The sequence below is a fragment of the Tauraco erythrolophus genome, chromosome 11 (assembly GCF_009769465.1).
Source record: "Tauraco erythrolophus isolate bTauEry1 chromosome 11, bTauEry1.pri, whole genome shotgun sequence".
NCBI classification, from domain to species: Eukaryota; Metazoa; Chordata; class Aves; order Musophagiformes; family Musophagidae; genus Tauraco; species Tauraco erythrolophus.
Window position 1 is genome coordinate 10406854 of NC_141475.1, and position 20327 is coordinate 10427180.

The window sequence follows — 20327 nt, forward strand, 5'->3', positions numbered from 1 at the left end:
TTGAACATACAGATGGGCTGAATTTAGAGGCCACCCGTGGCTCTTGCCAGCAGGGCCAGGCGACAATGCGAGTGGAGATTCGCTAGTTGTGAACTGGGAATGTCACAGGAAGAGGTACAGGGAAAGGAGACAGTAGGGCAGAATGAGGCAACACACTGGAAAAATCCTCCTGGCATCCCCAAGACATAGCACTGGTCTCTGGCCTGAACAAACACTCGTGAACCTGCGAGGCCTCAGGGGAACCACCAGAGTTTCTCCAGGGAAAATAAGCCACAGCTTAATGGAATTGTAGGGAACACACCCATAGAAGAGAGAGATCCTAAAACATACATGCATAATGAGCAGGGACCCCTGAAAGCAGGGGTTTCCTACGGGCAAAGGAATGAACATGAAGGAGCATGCAAGTGCTGAGGTTAAAGGAGGCTCCTAAGAGCTGGCAGAACTGCTCCATCTCATCTCAACATGATGCAGAAACCAAAACAAACATCTCACTAGAGGCACATGGTTTCCCAACAGGCCTCGGGCAAAATCAGGGACTACCAACTTCAAAGGAAGAGCAGAGCTTCCTTGGCCTCAAGCAGGAGGACTGCACCGAGCCTCTGTTCCCAGGGTGGCCTCAGTCTGGGGCCACAGAGAGAATCTGGAGCCACGTTCTGCAGGTGGTCATTAAGTGTCCCTATCAGCAACTGCAGCACAGCGGACAGCCAGGATGCAGGAGGCATCCTGATCTTCACTGCTTTGCGAAGTGCTGACATGGGAACGAACCGACACATGGACCTTCAAAGAGAAAATTTTTTGGACGCTTTTATACACATACACAAATATTTTAATATAATGGTAACTGAAATGTTATCCATATTCTTAGTACTGTCATAATTAACTAAAAAGATATTTTTTAAATTTTGTAAAAATGACGTATTTTACACATCTTCTATTTACAATTGTGATATACTTAAATGTTATAAAACATCCACTCTGACCTTTAAAATATATGCATACTAGGACTTAGTATTAGATATATTATAATTTATAGCAAACTTAGGGTTTGCTGTGTACTTATCTGTTCAATGGGAATTCCATCATCAGCCTGGCTTAAGGAAGGCTGCTCAAAACCAAGACTCAACAACAAAAAAAACAGATACGGAATGTGCAAATATTGGGGCAGGCAAAAAAAATTAAAAAAATATCAAGCTTGCAGTTTTAAAAAATAACACTGTGAAGACTTCCAATAAATTAAAATCATAACCCACAAATCCTTTTCCTGGCATTGTCCGTGATCAAATTAATTTTCAGTACTATTAATCTCAAAGGTAAAAAGTACCCAAAACCAAAAGAACAAAAAAAACCCCCAGCCACTCCAGGTCTTCCCAAGGCTGTGTGTTCCCCACGCTGCAGTCACGCATCAGGATTTGCCGGGGTGGTTGCTGCTGGCACAGACGCACTGGTTCTATTGATGACTCGTGAATAAGTGCGCTCCATTCCTTGCTGTTTTGCTGAGTCCTCCTTGTACGCAATCTTTTCATAAAAAAGAAAATGAAAAAAATATGCAACAGTGAGAAAGGTCTGAATAGCTTTGTGTCTGAAGCGTTCACGGTCTAACCAAGGATTTCCCATTTTTCATTTATTACACAATGACGCTAAGGGTCTGACAGAAGAAAAGGACCTTTGCCCAGGGACCCAGAAGTGACCGGGGCTGGGGGCGAGAGGGAGGATGTCCTCTGAGCTGGGGGAGATAAATGGGGCTGGGGGATAAATGGTGCTGGGCTGGGGTCACCAGCTTCTGCCATGCGGTGCTTCACGGGGTTCCCTGAACTATGTCTCTCCAAAAATTCTCATATGAACACAACTGAGAAGTCACCTACATTTTATAAACTCAGCAGACACCTGCACTAGCACCGACTGACCCTGGTACAGACTGGTCCCAGTTCTGCCCATGCAGTCATTCGGGGCATGCAGCAGCCCCACCGAGCTTCACACACAGCAGCTGAAACACTATGTCCGTGAGGCAAGGTCTGGACAGACTGCCAGGCTGAGGCTGGAGGCAGAGCTGCGCTCTTGGGGATGAGCAGTGGCAAAAGCTTGCTCCGCCCTGTCCTATGTATAGGCTTTAGGAAGATTATTTTTCTGAAGCAGTTCTTTCTAGTCTTCGTAATAGCTATTTTTCCTACTTATTTCTATAAAAACAGACTGAAAAGCTGCCTTCTTCCATGAGGCACTATGTTGAAGCATCTGCAGCAGAGACATGGGCAATCCTCACTGACCATGGAGCTGTCAGCAGTGGATGTGAAATCTCTCCCCTTCACAAAGCCCCGGACGTAAACTTGATGTTATCAACCCCCAGTTATCCCTGGTCAGGGTTGCAGGTCAACCACACCATGGCTAGTACTCGGGCAGACATGACCACTCTGCCTGCATGTACAGCTTTAGTGCCTGAGCCAGTGACACGGGCAGCTCTGGGAAGGAGCTGCTCCCATGCTGTGTGCTGGAGGAAGAACACTGGAATTTGAGCACTCCCTGGCAGTGCCCAGCAAAGCCAGGGAAGCTGCAAGGAGAGCAGGGCAGCACGGTGGGGCAGAAGCAGCTGCAGCACACGCTGTCTGCCCAGACTGCCGACTTCCGCCAGCCATGACTCAAATCCAACGCTGTCCCCAGGGGCGTCAGAAGAAGAGTTTGGGGCAGCTGCTGTCACACGGGGCTGTATCCTTCCTTCTGAACCACGTGCATCTGGGCTTGCACACTCTGCGCGGCACCCCAGCGCGGCCTCAGCCTGCATCCCAGCTCACAGCCACAAGCGGCGTTGTGGGCAGGGCTGTGAGAAGAGGACCACACTCATGGCACAAGGGAGGCTGGGCTCAGTCAGTGCCTTTCTACACCGCTTGTCCCTGTCCCTTCCATCCAGCCACTTTTGCCACTACTGGCACATGCTTTTGCATTAGGAGGCTCTTGCTGAGCTGCCCCACATTCATGACTAGGATCCTAAAGAACATGTGTCTCAACACAGCTCATGGACCCTACAGCACACATATACCCTGTCTTTTTCTTTTTTTTTTTTTTTAACTCCCTGACCAAAGGAGTCATTAGACAGGAAACTAAACAAACATACCAAGTAGAAAAACAAGCAAGTGAGGAAAATATATGACATTAAAAGAAAAAATAGATGTAAGAAAAATGAACATACCACTTTTGGCTATAGTATTGAGGGAAATGTTAGACAGGGAAGAAGAGAAGCTGTATAAGCAAGGACCATGACAGAGCTGTTAGAAAAGAAAAACAAAACAAAACAAAAAGAGAGAAAAACATATGGTGATGAAAGAGTCACTTTCAGTGGGTGAGCAAACAAAGCCCTCTTGAATATGACAATGGGAAAGACGGCAAATCTTATTGGTGTAAAGTACACTGCACAGTTACAACAGAGCCTCAAGCTTTCCAACTGTGAGATAAATATTTCAGCCACAGTTTTACAGCATGTTCTCTGAGGCAGCGCTCTGCTCAGATGCCAGGAGGCCATGCACTCATTGCAAGAGGAGTAGAGTTTTCCCAAAAAGCCACGCTGCCTGGAAAATTGGGCTGTTGTGTATAAGGCTGCCCCACAGGGCTGCAAAGTGGGAGACTGGTTTTCAGTGTGGACTTTCAAATTCTGATGATTTTGGTTAAACAGATGACAATTTTGACTTTTGCTAGATGAACTCTTAACTTTACATATTAACATTGTTATGTACAAGTGATTTTGTATTATTTAGTCTTTTCATTTACATGAAGAAAAATCAGAGGTCACTGATGTAAATACAGGTGTGAGTATTTAATAGAACTCACCAAGTATTTTATGAATACTAAAACTGATGGGCTGCTCATGCCTCATTTAAGTTGACCATACATTTTCCACTGTTGTGGGGAACAGTAGTTCACACAGCACATATGGAACTGCCTATGCACAGTGATGGCCAAAATAACTTCCATGTGAAAGGCATGAACACTGAGTAACAAATGATACCCTTAACACTTACATACTTAATAGAACAAACAATGATAAACATTAGTTATGATCAAATTACTGGAATGCTTGAGGATCACAAATCTTTATACATCTGAACAGGAAGGGAGCACAGCTCTTAGAACAGCAACAACCGCTGAGCTCGACCCCCGTCTGGCAGACACCAAGCCTGATTCTATGATTCAAAGCAATTACACAGCTTTACATCTGGTGAAAAACAGAATCCCACAGTAGGAATAACAATGGGCCAAAATTTCTGGTAAATCCTTATTCTTCCCATATGTGAAGATGAATCATACAGCGTGGCCTCATGGGGTGCCAATTAGACACTTCTGTGAGATGCAATCACTGATACCAATGGTTAAACAAAGTAACTCTGTACACAAACAGTGCTTATGTGTGCTATAGGCACCTGGAAACACAGGGCAACTGCTAAGAGTAAGTATTTCTCAGATGCAGTCTAAGGTAGTCTACATACAAGCATCCACAGAAATAATTAAGCATGATTTAATTTGCACTTCGTTATGTGGAATCACTCAATATTTAAATTAAAACATAATAAAAAAATATCTGCATAGACACAGCAATAGAACAGCTGCAAGTGTGCACCGAAGCCAGTTCAGTATTTTGGGATGTGCGTCATATAATGCAGCGATGCATGCTCATCCTTCTGAAGCTGCTAACAGCTGAAATAGAGTTTTAACATGGCATGTATTTTAACAGTGTACTTAAATATAAAAAAATAAAAGAGAAATAACTCTTGCTCTGAAAGCTAAAACAAATAGAAGCTATAAAGATACCTCCTCCAGTTATAAGCTAGATCTTGAAAGTAATTTACTGTTTTGATTAAATGCATTACAGCTGTAGGATAAAGCAAGCGAAACATAAACCACTAGTTTAACTGATTATCTTTCTAGTCCTCAGTCTGCATTTAGACTCAGGAACATTCAACTTTTCAATATGCAGCAAGACAGGTAGAAGACAGATCTTTGTTGATCAATCAGATTCATTATACATACAACAACTGGATTTAAAAAAGAGGTGAGGGGGAATGAGTAAACTGTTTTCTCAGTTACTCACTGCCAGGTTTTACTTCTAGTATTTTGCTCTACAGCTTCATTTGTCACTAGAAGACATAATTACCCACCCTCATTCAGTCTAACTGGCACCAAAACAGATGATCTAACCTGTTCATTCATAACTGCAGAGAGCTCGCTGAGCATATCCTTATAATGAGACTTCATCTCTCCCTGATATTCAAATTGGTCCTCCTTAATAAGGCGTTCGTTGACATCAAGAGCGTGTCCACATGCTTCTGCAAATTGCCTACAAGCACAAAAACCACAAAGAACAACTATATAAATTCTGTAGTAATGAAAAACACATACGTATCTATATACATACATTACTGTACCTCTTCTTCCCCCTTGCAAATTCAACCTTGTTAGAAGTGAATTTTAGAACGCATCCTCAAATCGAGAGGAATGTAGACTGACTACAAGGATAGCCCAAAACTTCAGTAAATGTTTTCTTAGGAATGACTTGTAAGACAGGATAAACGCAGACATAAATGAACCTGGTTCAATTCAGCCTGATTTCATGTCACATCTACTCATACCATGCAGTTTGTGGAAACTCATATTTACCTGAAGATTTCCTTCAGAAGCTTAACTTGATTATCAGGATACCTCTTAGCATTTGTCTCTTCAAGAAAGGCTCTAGCATAAGCCATTGGTCCAGCATTTACCTGGGGGAAAAATACACAGCTTAGGTGCAGAGAATAAGCAGTTCATTGTCATTTTTCTCTTGCATCCCAAGGCTCAGTGAGCGACTTCAGGCAACTGAGCCTGTGTGAAGAACATCACATCACTCCTTTTGTCACCTGGATGAAACTTGAAGAGTTTTACTCAAGACAAGGGAGCTGGTCAGCCTTGCACAAACTGTAGACCTCTGCTGGCCTTTGAGAGTCTTCAGCTAGTTAACCGTCTAGAAAGCTATACGTTTGAAGACATTTTAATGAGAGCACCAGAAACAGATGCACCTCTCATCAAACTCAACTTTTCTGAATAGGAAATAACTAACAAAAAATAATTAACAAAATTAATCCTCACAAAACTCCCTTTAAAGCATCTGCATGCTTGGCTGTGTGACAGGCTGTATTCTCAAGTGACACATGATAGTCTTGCTAGAAAAGTCTTAATGTTTATTTAGAAAAGATTTGACTGAAATAGTTGTATTTGTACATAAATCCAGCAGTCATCAACATCAGTGGGAAACTTTCCATTCTCTTACAGTTTTAGAGTGGGCTCTGACAGCACTGGAATACTGGATATGACCAGAAATATAAAATTGACAAAACATGTAAGGAATGATGAAAATCAGAATAAAAATTTAGGCAGATGCACTGGAAAAAAAAAAAAAAAGGCAAATCATCATTACCTTGACACTGACACTTCCTTGGAGTTTGAGCTGCAGTCGGATCATGTCTACTTCTTCCATTGTGCAAAGCTGATTGAGCTCTGAGACTTTTTTGGACATCTCATCAATTGCTACTTCGATAGGGTTCAGCTCTGTGCTGGTTTGACTTATGACTTGAATACGCTTCTTCACGTAGGGAAACAAGTGACTGGCTACTCGAAAGCAAGAAATATATTAGAGAAACTTTCCCAACAAGAGAGTATTTAAGAAAGCAAAACAATTCAAAGTATTAACTTTTGGCATTGTCAATCTCCTTTATCAATCTATACAAATTAAGTTTTAATTATCAAATGAGCAATAGTGACACAGCAGGTCCAAATTAAATTTTGATGTACCTGGCATTGGAAGAGCATTTCCTTTTGAATTCACCACTATCATTTGCTACTGAGCTCTGTCACATCCATGCGGCAACGAGCTCTCACTGCTCAGATTCTAGAAACCACAAATTTCTTCTTCTGAGTTAAAGCACCAAATGATAAGGCTGTACTGAACCTCAAACAGCTCAAAATATCCCATCAAATATGTTTCAAGGTAGAGGCAGGAACCTCTAGTTTAGCTGAATGGAGTATTGCTCACCCACAGATGAATTGCTATTAAAACATCATCCTTAAAGAAGTAAGGAGTGGCTCTTAGCATTCAACCTAAATACTGCTAGGGGAGCCGACAGAGGAATTACTCATCATTAAAACCCCTTCCTTCCTGTCAAGACCTTTTCATGCATCTCAAGGAGTCTGGCAAAGGTACAGTGACGGCGCACTAAGCCTGATATAAGCTAACAATCTTTTCTTGATTGCCCTACACACTTTGGAAGGTGTCCCTGTCTCTGTGTATGCCTTCCTCCAGTGAGCATCTGCTGCCAGTCAGCTCAGACCCGAATGAGACCCAGCTTGCAGGGTGGCTGTACCCTAGGAGAGCATAAAATCCAGGACTTCTAGAGCTGGAAACACAAGTCACAACCAGGCACAGCAGAGAGCCAGGGATCCACAGACTGCACTTGCCCTCTGCGCAGCACAGGCAGCAGGCTCTGGAGCAGATGCTGAGTGGGTACCGCTCCAGGCACCCAGTACCTCTGCCCAAGCACAGTTTACTTCCACTGCTTCTCCAGTCACACCAGTAAGCCTTGCTTTCTTCTCAAACTAAAAGCACTTCTTTTTACATAGGAAGAAAAATGAAAATACGTTATTTTATCAAAGCAGGGTGGGAGGCAGGGAGGAGAAAAAAAAGAAAGAGGTTTCCTTTACAGTACAACATTGAGGTGCCAGAGGGAAACGCAGGGGAGAAAAGAAGGTCATCATATTCCCTCCTAACACTGAAGATGGAGCCAGGCTGAGGGTACTGGGAGCTGAGGACAGCAAGTAACAACCTAGGGAAAACGTTCTGCTGGAAGAATAACCCTCTCTGGTTTTGCCTGACCTACCATAACAGCTGCACTTTCAAGTCAGTGAAGCGACCTGCTTCAGTACAGATCTCAAAATACCCACTACTGCTCAAGCACTTAAACAAAAACACCACACGCGCTACTCCTCCATTCTTCTTCTAACAAGCTAGAAGTCATGTGTCAAGCTAGAAGCTGTGTCAAGTAACAAGATGCCCTCAGACATCAGTGCCTCTTTCCTGACTTGCCAGAACAAAAGTTTTAGGCAACTACACCTGTACTGTAAGCAGCTTTCTTCACTTTGCCCTTTGGGGGAAGCAGATGCACTGAAGTCGGTGGGGAACTGAATTTTCTGTCACTCAGGAGCCTTTGCTGTGAACATCAGTCTCTCTGCTCACAGCTGCCCATGAGAACAACACCTTCATCTAAGACAGTTTCTCATATTTCCAGCCAAAATTCAGATAGGTCAAGTTTCAGCAGTAGTTTCACAAAGAGATTTCAAATCATGATAAGGAACTAAACCTTTTTCTGTTTAATATGACTCAGTAAGAACAGACATATCTAGTGCTCCTGACACTCCTGTCTTAAAACACTGATTGTGTCTGAGATGAAATCTTACCTCTCACTTTAAAAAGTTCTATATATCTTCCTCCCATTTTGAACAAAAATTTGTATCTGCTAAGTTTTATTCTTCTTAGCAAAACAGGCACCCTACTTTGCTTTTTACCTTATTATTAAAAGAATCATGTTTCTGAGTGCTAAGCTGCCTCCAGCAGAACCACTCCCAAATTACATCACTGCAAGAACAGTTAAGATGTGAATAATAGGGAAAAATAAGACAGCTGATGACTCTACAAATGAAAATAATTTTCCCTAGGACGGTCAGCAGGACTGTAAGAAAGCACATACTTTGCCAATGGACACATTGAAAAGATTACTTATCATTCTGCACAACATGCCGTGCCCACTGACTGCAGAAAACCTGGCACATAAAATGCTCTGCTGAGTCTAACTGGCGATGGTGGGATGCAAGGCGGGAAGCAGCCTGAGCAAACGTACTTGTCAGGATTGTGCGCCTCTTGCACTGCTCTTCTACCCCTCCGTGCTTTTTTCCTGAGAGTGTGAAAGGTGTTTCAAACACAAAGCGGTTGATGTTGTGATGCATTTCAAAGTCAGTCTTTCGATCTTCAGCTTCTTTTTCTTCAAAGAAAGGGGTTACATATGTCACCTGGATATATGCATATTTTGGATCCAGGTCCTTGGGGTTGACCTGTGTAAAAGTGGCAAACAAGAAAATTCTGTTAAGTGTGATGAGCTTCCAAGGCATCCATTATATTTCTGATGCTTTTATCTAGCACAGCAATACCGATTAAAACTAAGATTTCCAAATATAATATTCAGACCACAGATTAATACAAAGATATTTAACCAAGAGGCCCCTAAGAACAGTGGGACTTTTGAACATTGCCATTGGCAAAAGTGGATGAAAGCTAAATGAGAGAGAAGATAACTTGCTTCTGCATTGCAGTAAATATCTGCATGTTCTCTGCAGGCATATGCTGGAATATGCTCTTTTCCCACTGACTGTGAGGCCTTGCTATACCATTGTCGTTTCCACATAGCACCTGCTGTGCTATAAGGTGAGGGTCTTTTTTGGTTGTAAAACTAAGTCAGAGTAGTTTATATACACATTCAGATCACATTCATTCAAAACACAGCTCTCAAAACACGAACTGTGCACTCACTTCTCCCCATCATGCAAGAACCACATGTCTTTCGTACCTTGTTGGAATCCTGGATGATTTTCACATTATCTATTCCAAACTTGTCTGCATAAAGTTTCAGCAGCCTTTGAGAGATCTCAGACAAGCCAGTTAATTTGGGTTCTTTATAGATATACTCTTTACCTTCCTCCTCTTCAAAAAAACCCTGTTTGGAAAGAAATAGAAGTTACAGTGAATGCAACGGGCGGGGCAAAGCCTGAACAAGGAGCTTATATGTCAGGAATCAAGGTTGCCTGTATACCCACCGGAGCCTCCAGTATGCCATTTCCAGCACCTAAGTTTAAAGCTTACCTCCTTCCACTCCTAGCTGACACATACCCTAGAGGTCTGTGTTTACACTGTGATACCTTCAAAGTTACCCAGGAAATAACTCATACGCGTTTATTCATGTAAGAGACCTAGCTGTTTAGAGTGCTTTCCTGAGAATGCTGATGCGTGCACCATGAAAAAAACCTAATGAATTAAAAGTTGGACATAAAAAATTCTTTAAATTTAAATAATTTGGTTAAGCTAACTATTTTGGAAGCACTATGCCAACAGAACCCAAGTGTAACAGCTATTTGCTGGATGCCCAGCTCAGTTGGGGTGCACGGAGCATGCCACCTCCCGCACATCCTATCTGGGAGCTACGTGTGTGGGCAAAGGCTGGGCACTGTGCAGGGCACTGCTGCCCGTGGCACTGTGCAGGACCATGGCGTGAGGAGCACCTGTGAACCAGTCTGCATCTGTTCCAGGCAGCTGAAGATGAACTCTGATGGTATCTTGAAAGGCCTTATGGAATTGCAGCATTTTTAGAGACAATTAGTAAATGATTGACATTTGAAAAGAGGAAAAAAAATAAAGAAAAGAGAAAAAAAAAGACACAGACTGTGCTCCTGTGCAAAAAAGCTCAACCTTGTTAAAGTCCTTTCCTTATTACACTGGACGGACTTGGCAGAGCTTTAATAAAAGGCTCCATTGAAAAGCTGAACAAGAACCTGTCAGGCTTCAGAAGAAATGCCGACCGCAGAAAATTAACACAGCATTGCATCACGCGCAGGTGAGACACTCAACTGCTACGTGATGAACACGTACATCAACACTCTGGGAGAAGCTCTCCCAGCTGAGTAGAAAGCAGCAGGTGCCCCATTAACAAGGACTGGATCTACCCCAACACCATAAGCAGCATCAGCGTCCTCCTAAGATTTCATATGCTGCTGATGGAATCTGGCAGTGTTAACCACTGTGGCTGTACCCAAAGTCTCCTCCTTCCACCTTAATGCAAAGTGACCCAGAGGAAAATACCTGAAGCTGCAGGGATAAAGGGGAAAGGAAGACAGCATTAATGACGTCAGACTTAAGGCCCTTTAAACTTAACATGATGTGGCTTGGACAGCTAATTCTATGATATGTCTAGGCAAACTGCCATCTGCTGCAAAAGAGAGAAACACAAATGAATGAAGTCAAGAGATACCTCCAAAATCTTTTTGGAAGGTACTTACGCAAAATCCAGCCTTTTCATGTTGAAATGTATTTCAGCTTCGGTCACTAAAATTATAGACTAGGCAAATCTTCATAAAAAATATACAGAATTAAAGTAAATTAGCTGTAAATGTCAATGTTGTGGTTTTGTTTGTTTGTTTTTTAGAAAAAAAACCCTAAACTTTGTTTCAACAGAGATTAACAAATATGTGCATCTCTGGCTTCTCCTTCAGTGAGGACAGGAGGCAATAAAATCGTCTTTTAATTTGGCAAGAGCCAACAGCAACATGGGCATTACTGGAAAACAATTATCAATAGCAGCAACAGCAGCTTGTCTGATAGTACCTTAATCAGTCTCACAGTGACCTTCTAACATTGCACAATTTGTAACATTATCAATTAAACTCCAAAGGCACATGAAGAACTTCACAGGTAATTAAAGAACAAATCTAGAGCTCAAAAGCTCTAGATAAAATATAAAACATCTATAAACATTCACTGAGCTGGGCAGGCAACTGACTTTCTGTTGATTTCACTGAGAAAAGATCTGCAGGATCATAACCTGGTTTATGGTCTTGCTTCCACTGAAGCAAAACCGCTTGATGTGGGAAAACCTCATTAGTCTCATGCAACCATACTCAAACACGCTACCCAGGATTGCTTCTGTCAAAAAACATCTGTTTTCTGTTACTATTTGATGTTTTCAACAAAAAACCTTCATGTTTTCCAAATTAATCACATAGCAAGCTAGAATACAATTTATCCTCTTAAAACACTAATTCTGTGTATGTTTGCATGGTGGAACATAGTGTTTATATATAACTGCCAAATCTCTGTGCTGATGCGGCATGGCACACTAAGATGATATCTGTATTAATGGTTATGCTTAAAAAAAAACACTCTGAAAACAAACAACTAACAGATTTAGTCTTGTCTCTAATGCAAGAGACATCATTTAAGTATATATTCCCTACAGTATTTCAGCTGACAAGTGACAAGCAGAAGTTAATTGTGAGCTATAAATAATCGTGTCTGCCATATGCTATATGTCTGGCAAAGACTATTGATAGTAAGATTAAATACTTTTTAGGAGCCGAGTATCCTCCAATTTCAGGATTTTAAAATATTAAGCAGCCAAGGTCATATTACCAATGCATATCCCCAGATTATTTTCAGACTAGTTGGTTTTGCCCTGCGAGAAGAATGCAGTCTTATGGACAAAAATTATTACACAGAGCGGCCAAAGGTAATGGAAGGGAGATGACCTCCCAGACAGTAGGTTATTGGTTTCCTCTGAGCTCTGATGTGTTGAGAGTCAAGTTGTGACCTGGGGTTGTCACTGTGAGAGCACTGAAAAGGCCCTTCTTCCTCCCTGTATGCCTTCAGCTCACAGTAAATCTCACTGTCTTCTGCCCTTTGCTGGAAGAATACAAGCTGTTCTCACAGCTGATGAGCTGAGGTAAAGCCTTCAGCTTTAGCTGCCAAGAATTAGCATTTAATGGATCTTTCCCTGTCTTTATTGGGTGAGCATCACCTCCTATGGTGAGAGTGTTACACTCTTTGGCAAGGAAGCTACAGTTGTTTTACCAGATTTGGAAAAGAGAACACATCATCTGATCTTCAGATGTAAATCCATAGATAGCTTACTGCTATGAAAATCTGCCCTTCAACTTCTGAGCTTCTTGCACAGACAGGAGACCAAAACCTCAGCTCTACCTTACCTAACACTGCTCTGAAAACAACCCTTTAAGGTCTTTGCTTATCAGAACAATATGAGTTTTCTGCTATTCAACATATTTAACAGCTTTTTTCTTTTAATTGAAGAAATACTTTGACTTTTCAAAACACTAATCTGCAGATAAAATCATAAGCACTGGCTACTGTGGCCACTTGGTGGTGCAATGAGATATTGTCACCAAAGGCCCTTAACAGAATTTGCAGTCTAAACCAGCAGCTGCCATGAGATCCGGCTCTCTGAACTGGCAAATAAAGCTCTCTGGCGAAAACAACCGACTACATCCTCCCTAAGGACTACATTCATTCAAACCATCCTTCCAGAGGGTCCCTGCAGCAATGCAGTAACCAAATACCATCTCTGCCTTTGCATGAAGAACAATAGTTTTCAGATGCAGCTGCAGATTCTCTTTTTCCACTAAAAACCATAACAATTCTTGCTGTAAACAGTATTTGCAGTTTTCTTTTGTCTTTTCATCTGCAGTTTTTGTTTCAGTTAAGGAATAGTAGTGTTCCATTTTTACAAAATGTATACATTTATACAAAAAGTGTATGTATATATTTATTATTGATACAATTGATAAAAATGTTTAATGAAAAATGCATATGTGTAATAAAACATTTTAATATGTGTATGCTTACATATGTATCTACCCACAGATATTTTATAGAACAGTGTAAGACTGAACAGGAATCCCATACCTGCATTCCGAGCATCCCATACCTGCATACCAAGTTTTTTCTGCGGCTTTTCCTTTGTAGTGGCCTAAGCAGAGCGATTCATATTGCTTTACAATGGTTTAACTGTGTAATACTAGTAAAAGCTGCAGCCCTTGGCTTTTGGGAGGAAGTGTGCAAAGTCTGCCAGAAGCACGAAAAAAGGGAACTGCTTTTATTGTTTTAAATGAATTGGGCGCTGAGACTGCTTTCAGCACGAAGGCCTGCAATACTCTTGGCAGCAGAAGGACCAAAAGGCCCCGTACCTTTCCACTTGCACAGCCAAAATGGAAGCAAGTGGCACACGGGAAAAAGGGGCTGACAGAAATACAGAAAAGAAACCTTCTAAAAGGAAAAATATGCAGCCACAACCCATGTATGGGAACAGACTTCTCTCTGTCTCTCCTTCCAGGTCAAGCTTCATCTGTAGCTCCCACACCTGCCATGGTGCTTTGTGTACTGGTAAGCCCTCCCTAATTAGTTCTGCACACTCACTATTTCCCTTGGTAAATGAGGCACAAGTAATGCTAATGGGAATGATCTACATTTCATTATTTGCACTGTGCCATACATTTTTGTCACTATGCCTCTGCAAGGAGCAACACAGAGCGGTCCCGCTTCTTACCACATCTCTTCTGCAAAAGGAAAGGAGGAAGCTGTGCTTGTTTGCATTTAGAGCTCAGTGTCCGAGGGCACCAGGCAACAGACCGAGCAATACGCAGCTATGAAAAAGTCATATGCTTTAGAGCACTAGAGCTGTTTAAATGAAGTTGCCCTTGTGGCAGTGGCAGCCGAAAAGTCATTGCACTGTAACAGAGACTTCGACCCAGTTCAGCAGAACTGCTGCAGCTAAATTGCCCACTTACAAGTAGCTGGGAAGAGCCTCTGGGAGAGCCCTGGCAAGAAGCTGCAGGTAGGAGAGTCTCATTTCCCCCTCTGCTGCCCCTGTTTTGAGGAAGAACTTGCCATTGCCCTCTGACTCCCAATTTGCTGTTCCTACAAGGGACTACCAGGCAGGTGGTGCACCCTGCCCAGAGCACTCCGGTTACCCCTGCCAGACATCGCAGGCTGCACAGGCCAGGGAAGCAGGCTTGCATTCAAACAGCATTAATGCTACACCGAGTTTTTCAACAGAAGAAGGAGGGGTCCAATCCCACTCCCAGTGAAGCTGAGAGAAAAACCTTCACTGAGACGAGATGATGCAGCATTGGGCCCCACGGTGCACACACAACATGGCAACAGATACAGCTTAGTAATTCAGGTAACTGAACAAACAAAAATTAGTTTGCAGGATGCAACAATGAATGCAACAACGTTATTTCATCTGCCATGAACCAAAGAATCGAGAGCACAGGAAAGTTAATGTTAAGTAACAGTACAGGGAAGGACGGAGGACGTGTGAGAAGAATTAAACAAAACATGCAAAAGAACTAGACTTACCACAGCCTTGAATAAGATCAAAAGGAGAAAAGAGCAAATTTCTGCATTAAAATCTAATTAGCAAACAGAATGATTCACATCAATCTGTTGTTTACACACCTTATTATTTTAGAGTAAAGGAGATTGTGTGCTTGCCAAAACCAGGTCTTAAAAGAACATGCTGGATCGCTACATTGGTTCGTAGTGGAAGAAAGCACAAAATAATGCTTTGAGGATGCTGAAGCACAGCAGAGGGGATAAAACTACTCTACAGTATATTGCACAGAATCAGAAGTGGCCTGAAAGCAGAAGTCAGAGTCAGCAAGAAACACAACAAAACATCTACTGCTCTGCTTTAAGCTCTATTTGAAGAGAGGGCCATAGATCAAAGATGTCTTATCTGGCTTTACTTAAGTTTTACTTTGAAAAAACCCACCCTGCCTCAGTCTCAGTTTTGCCTGAAGAAGTCAAGAACTAAAGCTGATGTATAAGTCTGTTCTCCATTACACCACTAAATCCACAGCAGCAGGTGACACAGATGCAACTGAGTGCTCTCTCTTCTGAGTACAATCCTCCCTTGAGCATGACCTACAAGGCACTTTCTATCCCCTGATTCACTGCTAAGTGTTTCCCCGTTTTAGCTTCCCTTAAATACATCAGGATTAGAAGAACATGGCTGAAATCTGGGAATCTGCGGAGACAAAAGAACATAAGTTGACTTACCTGCCCATAAAATGCAACACGGTAATATCGCCCAAAGAGACGTTTCTCAGAGTTCACTACTTCTGCAACCTTCAGGTATGAGCGGTGGATGTCGTAGTACAGATCAGACAGTCTCTACATGAAGAAACAAGGAGAACGAGGGGAAGGGAGAGAACATGAGTTCTTTGGGAGATGACACTAAGGCTCTACACAAGCATGGCTTGTCTTAACTGGATTACTAAACCTTTGCAAAGATTGCTGCACATGCTAAGGTTTAACCTTGTCAGCAGTCACTAAAGATTCATTTCAAGGTTTCTGTCATCTTCTGAGCACACGAATTTGTGGCAGTGGATGCCTTTGTGTACAAGGTCACACAGGAAGGCAAGCATCCCACCAGTGGGTAGTGATAGGGACCTACTAAGAGGTCAGAGAACCCAAGCATCCTGTGTACAGGTGGGAGCAGGGTGCCAGTAACTCCAATCAGCTCTCAACCCCATGCAAAGATACGCTATCTACAATTACCTCTAAAAAGCACTTTCTTGGGACAGTGAACCAAAATTTCAAAGAAGTTTAAATCTGAGAACCTGATTCCTCAGCATACAGCTTATAGCTACCTACCTCTTTGCTTTTTTAAAACTTAAAACCAGAAAAATAAATAAATGAGATTATCATCTAGTTATCCATTAGGTATTGAAATTGCCAGGTAAATAAGAAATTAAGAAACTCTGGAATTGTGAAGAGATCACAGAATTTATCATCAGTTTCTAAACTTAAATACAATGAAAATGTGCTCTTAGTTTAAAAACTCATGTAAAAATTCACAACTGCTGGCTAACACAAGAGATTTGTTCAAAATGTTTTTCTTTGTTTACTGTTGCATTGATGCTGAAAAGAGGAAGGTAAGGTACCAGAGTTTTTAATTTACTCACAGCACAAAGCATTAAAAGGAGAAATTACAGACAAGAATAAAAAAATCCATTCCTTTTAAAGAAAGCACTTTCTTTCCCCCCTGAAAATGCTCATCTTAAAATACTTAAAACCCAAACCAACTTACTTTAAAGTCCCTCTGCTTCTCAAAAACAGCAATGATAGGCTTGTTAACCTCAGCAATAAGCTCGTATCTCTCAGACTTCCACAGGTATTCAACACACAACTCCAGTTGCTCCACAAGAACATTCTGCAATTCCACAAATACAAATAAGTTCAGTGACTCAACAGCTGGTGGCATTTAATTAACAGCAATGCAGCAAAAGGACATACCCACTATTTTAATTTTTGTTCTGTCTCTTCTATATTAAGGTTTATTTCAATGACACAATGTTTAATCAGGTATTGATGATCTAGCTCTTCTTTAGATAAAAAAACTGAAATAACAGTAACATCAAAATACTTGTATGCTTGGCATCTCATTCAGAAGAACGGGTTTGTTTCATGGACTCCCCCCGCCCTAACTTCTAGCTCTGGTACTTAATGTTCTGGTTAGCTAACCACCTATCCCTGCTATTTAGTACAACAGCTATGACATTTCACTCAAAAGCTGTGCGCCTTTCAATACTGCATGAAGTGCACTCTCACCAGAATTTGTTGTAACATGCACAAGCATCCATTAGAAATAACACACTCTGTTAATATAGAACAAGTATATAAATGTTAATGCTGCTGACCTCATTATAGGGAGTATCTTGCATGCCCGAGTCTTCCTTCATAGCACCTTCTTCTTTAATGTTGGGGGTGATGCTCAGAAAAGCAGGCCATCCCATGGAAAATAAGCCTTGAAATGTAAGTCACGACAATGTCAATCAATGACTGAATAACCAGATAATTCAAAAAGTTATTGGATGCAATTAAAACAGAGAGATTTTATTTGACTGGATTAGTTACTTTTTTCACAGCCCAAGTAATGAGAAGCACAAATGGAACTGGCTAAATTTATGAGACTATTACACGTTTTCTCTATGATATAAATCCACATGTCCAGGCAAAGGGTAACGATAACATTTTCCTTACGCAATCTTATTCCTGTCTTTGGCATTTTGGTTCCTTAGCTGTACAGTGCTGGCAGTCCTTGTAAAACTCCACGTGCAACACTCATCTATACAGGAATTACCGCCGCAGGCCGAGGTTACACTCGTGAAACCAGTGCTGTAATGCTCCGTGCTGGGACCAGCACTCGTCCCATCTGTCAGGTTTCCTAAGCAAAAGGGGCACAGTTGCCCCATGCTCACTGCAGCTGAGGGGGAGACAGCTGCTCCGGAGCACGCTGCACCTTTGCTGGGCTCGAGGGCACCCTGGCAGCGGCTCTCCTTACCCTGGCCAGGGTCAGCAAGGTGACCGCAGCCCTAACCCAGGAAATCTTTGCAGAAGCTGCTGATGGGAAGGCTCACAGGGATTAAAACCTAGCTTACACTTAATATTTGCTAAGATGGGGCCTTAGGGCAATGGTTACAGAAAGAACAGCTTACATAGGCACTGCACATTACAGATCAGGCAGAGTCTGATCTGCAAAGATTTTACTACTGCTCATGAACGGTGAAGGTAAACCTGCCAGTGGAGGTGATGAACTCCTGACACAGTTCGTGTTCAATTTAGAAGTATGAAAATGCTAGCAAGGCATTATTAAAAAGCTAACATCTACACATTAAGACAGAGGGGCTCTTTCCCCTCTGTCAAGTTTTGAAAATCATTTAAACATAGGTTTAAAATGACCCATAGTCCTTCACTCCACCTACTGTGATCTGTTATTCATGCAAAGCATTTTACCACTAGAAAACCACCTCTTAAATACTGCTCTTCACAGAAAGCTTCCTTCTAAAAGGATGTATTTTTTCATCTCACCCACAGACACTTCTGAGTGTATTGGAGAACCACAGTCTTTCAAAAACCAATGGTTTTCTTTTCCCCAGGTGTTTGCCCTTGCCCCTAGAAATTGCTCTTTGTGAAAACTGCTAAAATATCTCACGCTGAGAATTACTTTGAAACACACATTTCATAAACTAAATAACCACTGCCATAGAAGCATTTAATAATATAAGCCTGCACTTTATTTCTCTAATAAGCATCACAGATTAAAAAAAAATTATCTATACTAAGTTACATATGGATAACCAGATATTAATTCCGCCCCCATGCCCTCCTAGCTTTGGCTAGTCAAGGAATTGGACATGGATTTGCATGCTAAACATCAATTGACCTGAGAGGGATTTCTGTTGTCAATGATGAGAGGGATTTCTGTTGTCAATGAAGACTGCTCTCTTGCTGAAAAAGCCCTTAACCAGAGACATTCTGAGCAATTCATCAAACCAGCCAAAGAGCATCAGGAAAGTAACATATAATGTTTCCAACATTATTTGCTTGCTATTACAGCCATCAACATGCACTACAAATATTTTTGCTTCGGCAGATATTTTTCCAGATCAACTGGAGAACTGCAATTTGATTTCCTAATTATGTTATTTGACCCATAAACAGGCATGGTTAGAACACTCACTTCCTCCATTGTGAGTTGTTAGTAACACATTACTATCAGAGACTTGACCATCTTCCAGGAGCGTACGTGAGGTACAAATCTTTTCCATTTTCCAGTAACCTATGATAGTGTAAGACGGTATTAGTATACTGCTACTGGTATGCGTTAATACATGCATATTTAATAACAACAGACTAAGAAGTGAAGCATTCTCTTTTAGCACTAGCTTACTAAACATTTAATTAGCTCTCTTTACACAAAACGCACACTTTCACTGTTCCAGTGCTAAGACTAGCATTTACAATAGATTTTAAAAATAGAATATTTGGGAAGAATTCAAGCATCTTTAAGAATACTTTATATATAAGGAAGGAAAGCAGGATAGCCAAAAATTATTTTCAACAATAACGTTTATAGATACATAGTTGGTTTTGAATATGTTGATCTTACCCTTTCTTTTCAAGTACTCCGCAATGAGAGCAGCAATATGAATGTAGCACATAGCAGCCTGTAATGAGAGACCAAGATACATGTATGCATTAAAGTACGCTGTATGACTTATAGCACATGTGTGAAAGCATATGTTCATCACTGTCGAGTCATGCTGCAGAAAAGGGAAGACAAAATTAATACAACCATTTAAGAAAATAAGGATTAAATGACGAAATCCTTCTTGAGTGTTAATTTCACTAGGCATCTTAGGTAAAAGCATTGATTTGCTCGAGAGAATCTTTAAAATTACTAAGTAAATAAAATATCTCTGGGTTATGCACTAGAGTTTTGCATGACCTGTTTAGTTTTTGATGAGAAGGACAATATGTTATAAATGAAGCTCCTCTCCTATACCATTGCAGGGGAGGAGAAAATCCTTTATGTAAGTTATGCCCTGCTCATAACCTCATCTACACTACATCTACTGCGCCTGTGTGGGTCAAGCAGCAGAAAAGCTAACGCAGTACTGACCACAGCTTCCCCCTCAGACATTGTCAAGTCTTGCTCAAGCACATATCAGGTAGTCATGATGAGGCATGGATAATGAGCACATCACATCTCTAGGTGTTTTCAAACCTGTCTTCCTCCAATTACAAGTATATGACAGACACTGCATGATTCTCTTAAATCACTACTGTTGTCTGTCTTTCTGAGCCCTTTTCATCAGAACATCTCAGCCTAAAGACAAAGGGATTTCCTATTCATTTA

The 20327-nt window shown here is 41.5% G+C and overlaps 1 protein-coding gene across 3 annotated transcripts in view; it reads right to left on the reverse strand.

The window, feature by feature from the left end:
* Nucleotides 1-954: 954 nt before the first annotated feature.
* Nucleotides 955-20327, reverse strand: part of DOCK10 (dedicator of cytokinesis 10) — a 134730-nt gene continuing 115357 nt past the window's right edge. For 2 of the 3 annotated variants that reach the window (XM_086618452.1, XM_086618455.1), the window contains 11 exons: nt 19578-19635; nt 19149-19247; nt 17326-17432; nt 16716-16838; nt 15683-15796; nt 9627-9773; nt 8904-9114; nt 6431-6621; nt 5638-5738; nt 5179-5317; nt 955-1515 (listed from right to left, as the gene is read on the reverse strand). In XM_086618452.1, coding sequence (XP_086474578.1) covers nt 1396-1515; nt 5179-5317; nt 5638-5738; nt 6431-6621; nt 8904-9114; nt 9627-9773; nt 15683-15796; nt 16716-16838; nt 17326-17432; nt 19149-19247; nt 19578-19635 — 1410 coding nt within the window. In that variant the 3' untranslated portion in view covers nt 955-1395. Of the gene's footprint in view, nt 1516-3178; nt 3255-5178; nt 5318-5637; nt 5739-6430; nt 6622-8903; nt 9115-9626; nt 9774-15682; nt 15797-16715; nt 16839-17325; nt 17433-19148; nt 19248-19577; nt 19636-20327 lie in introns of all 3 variants that reach the window. The other variant, XM_086618454.1, reaches the window with a different exon arrangement.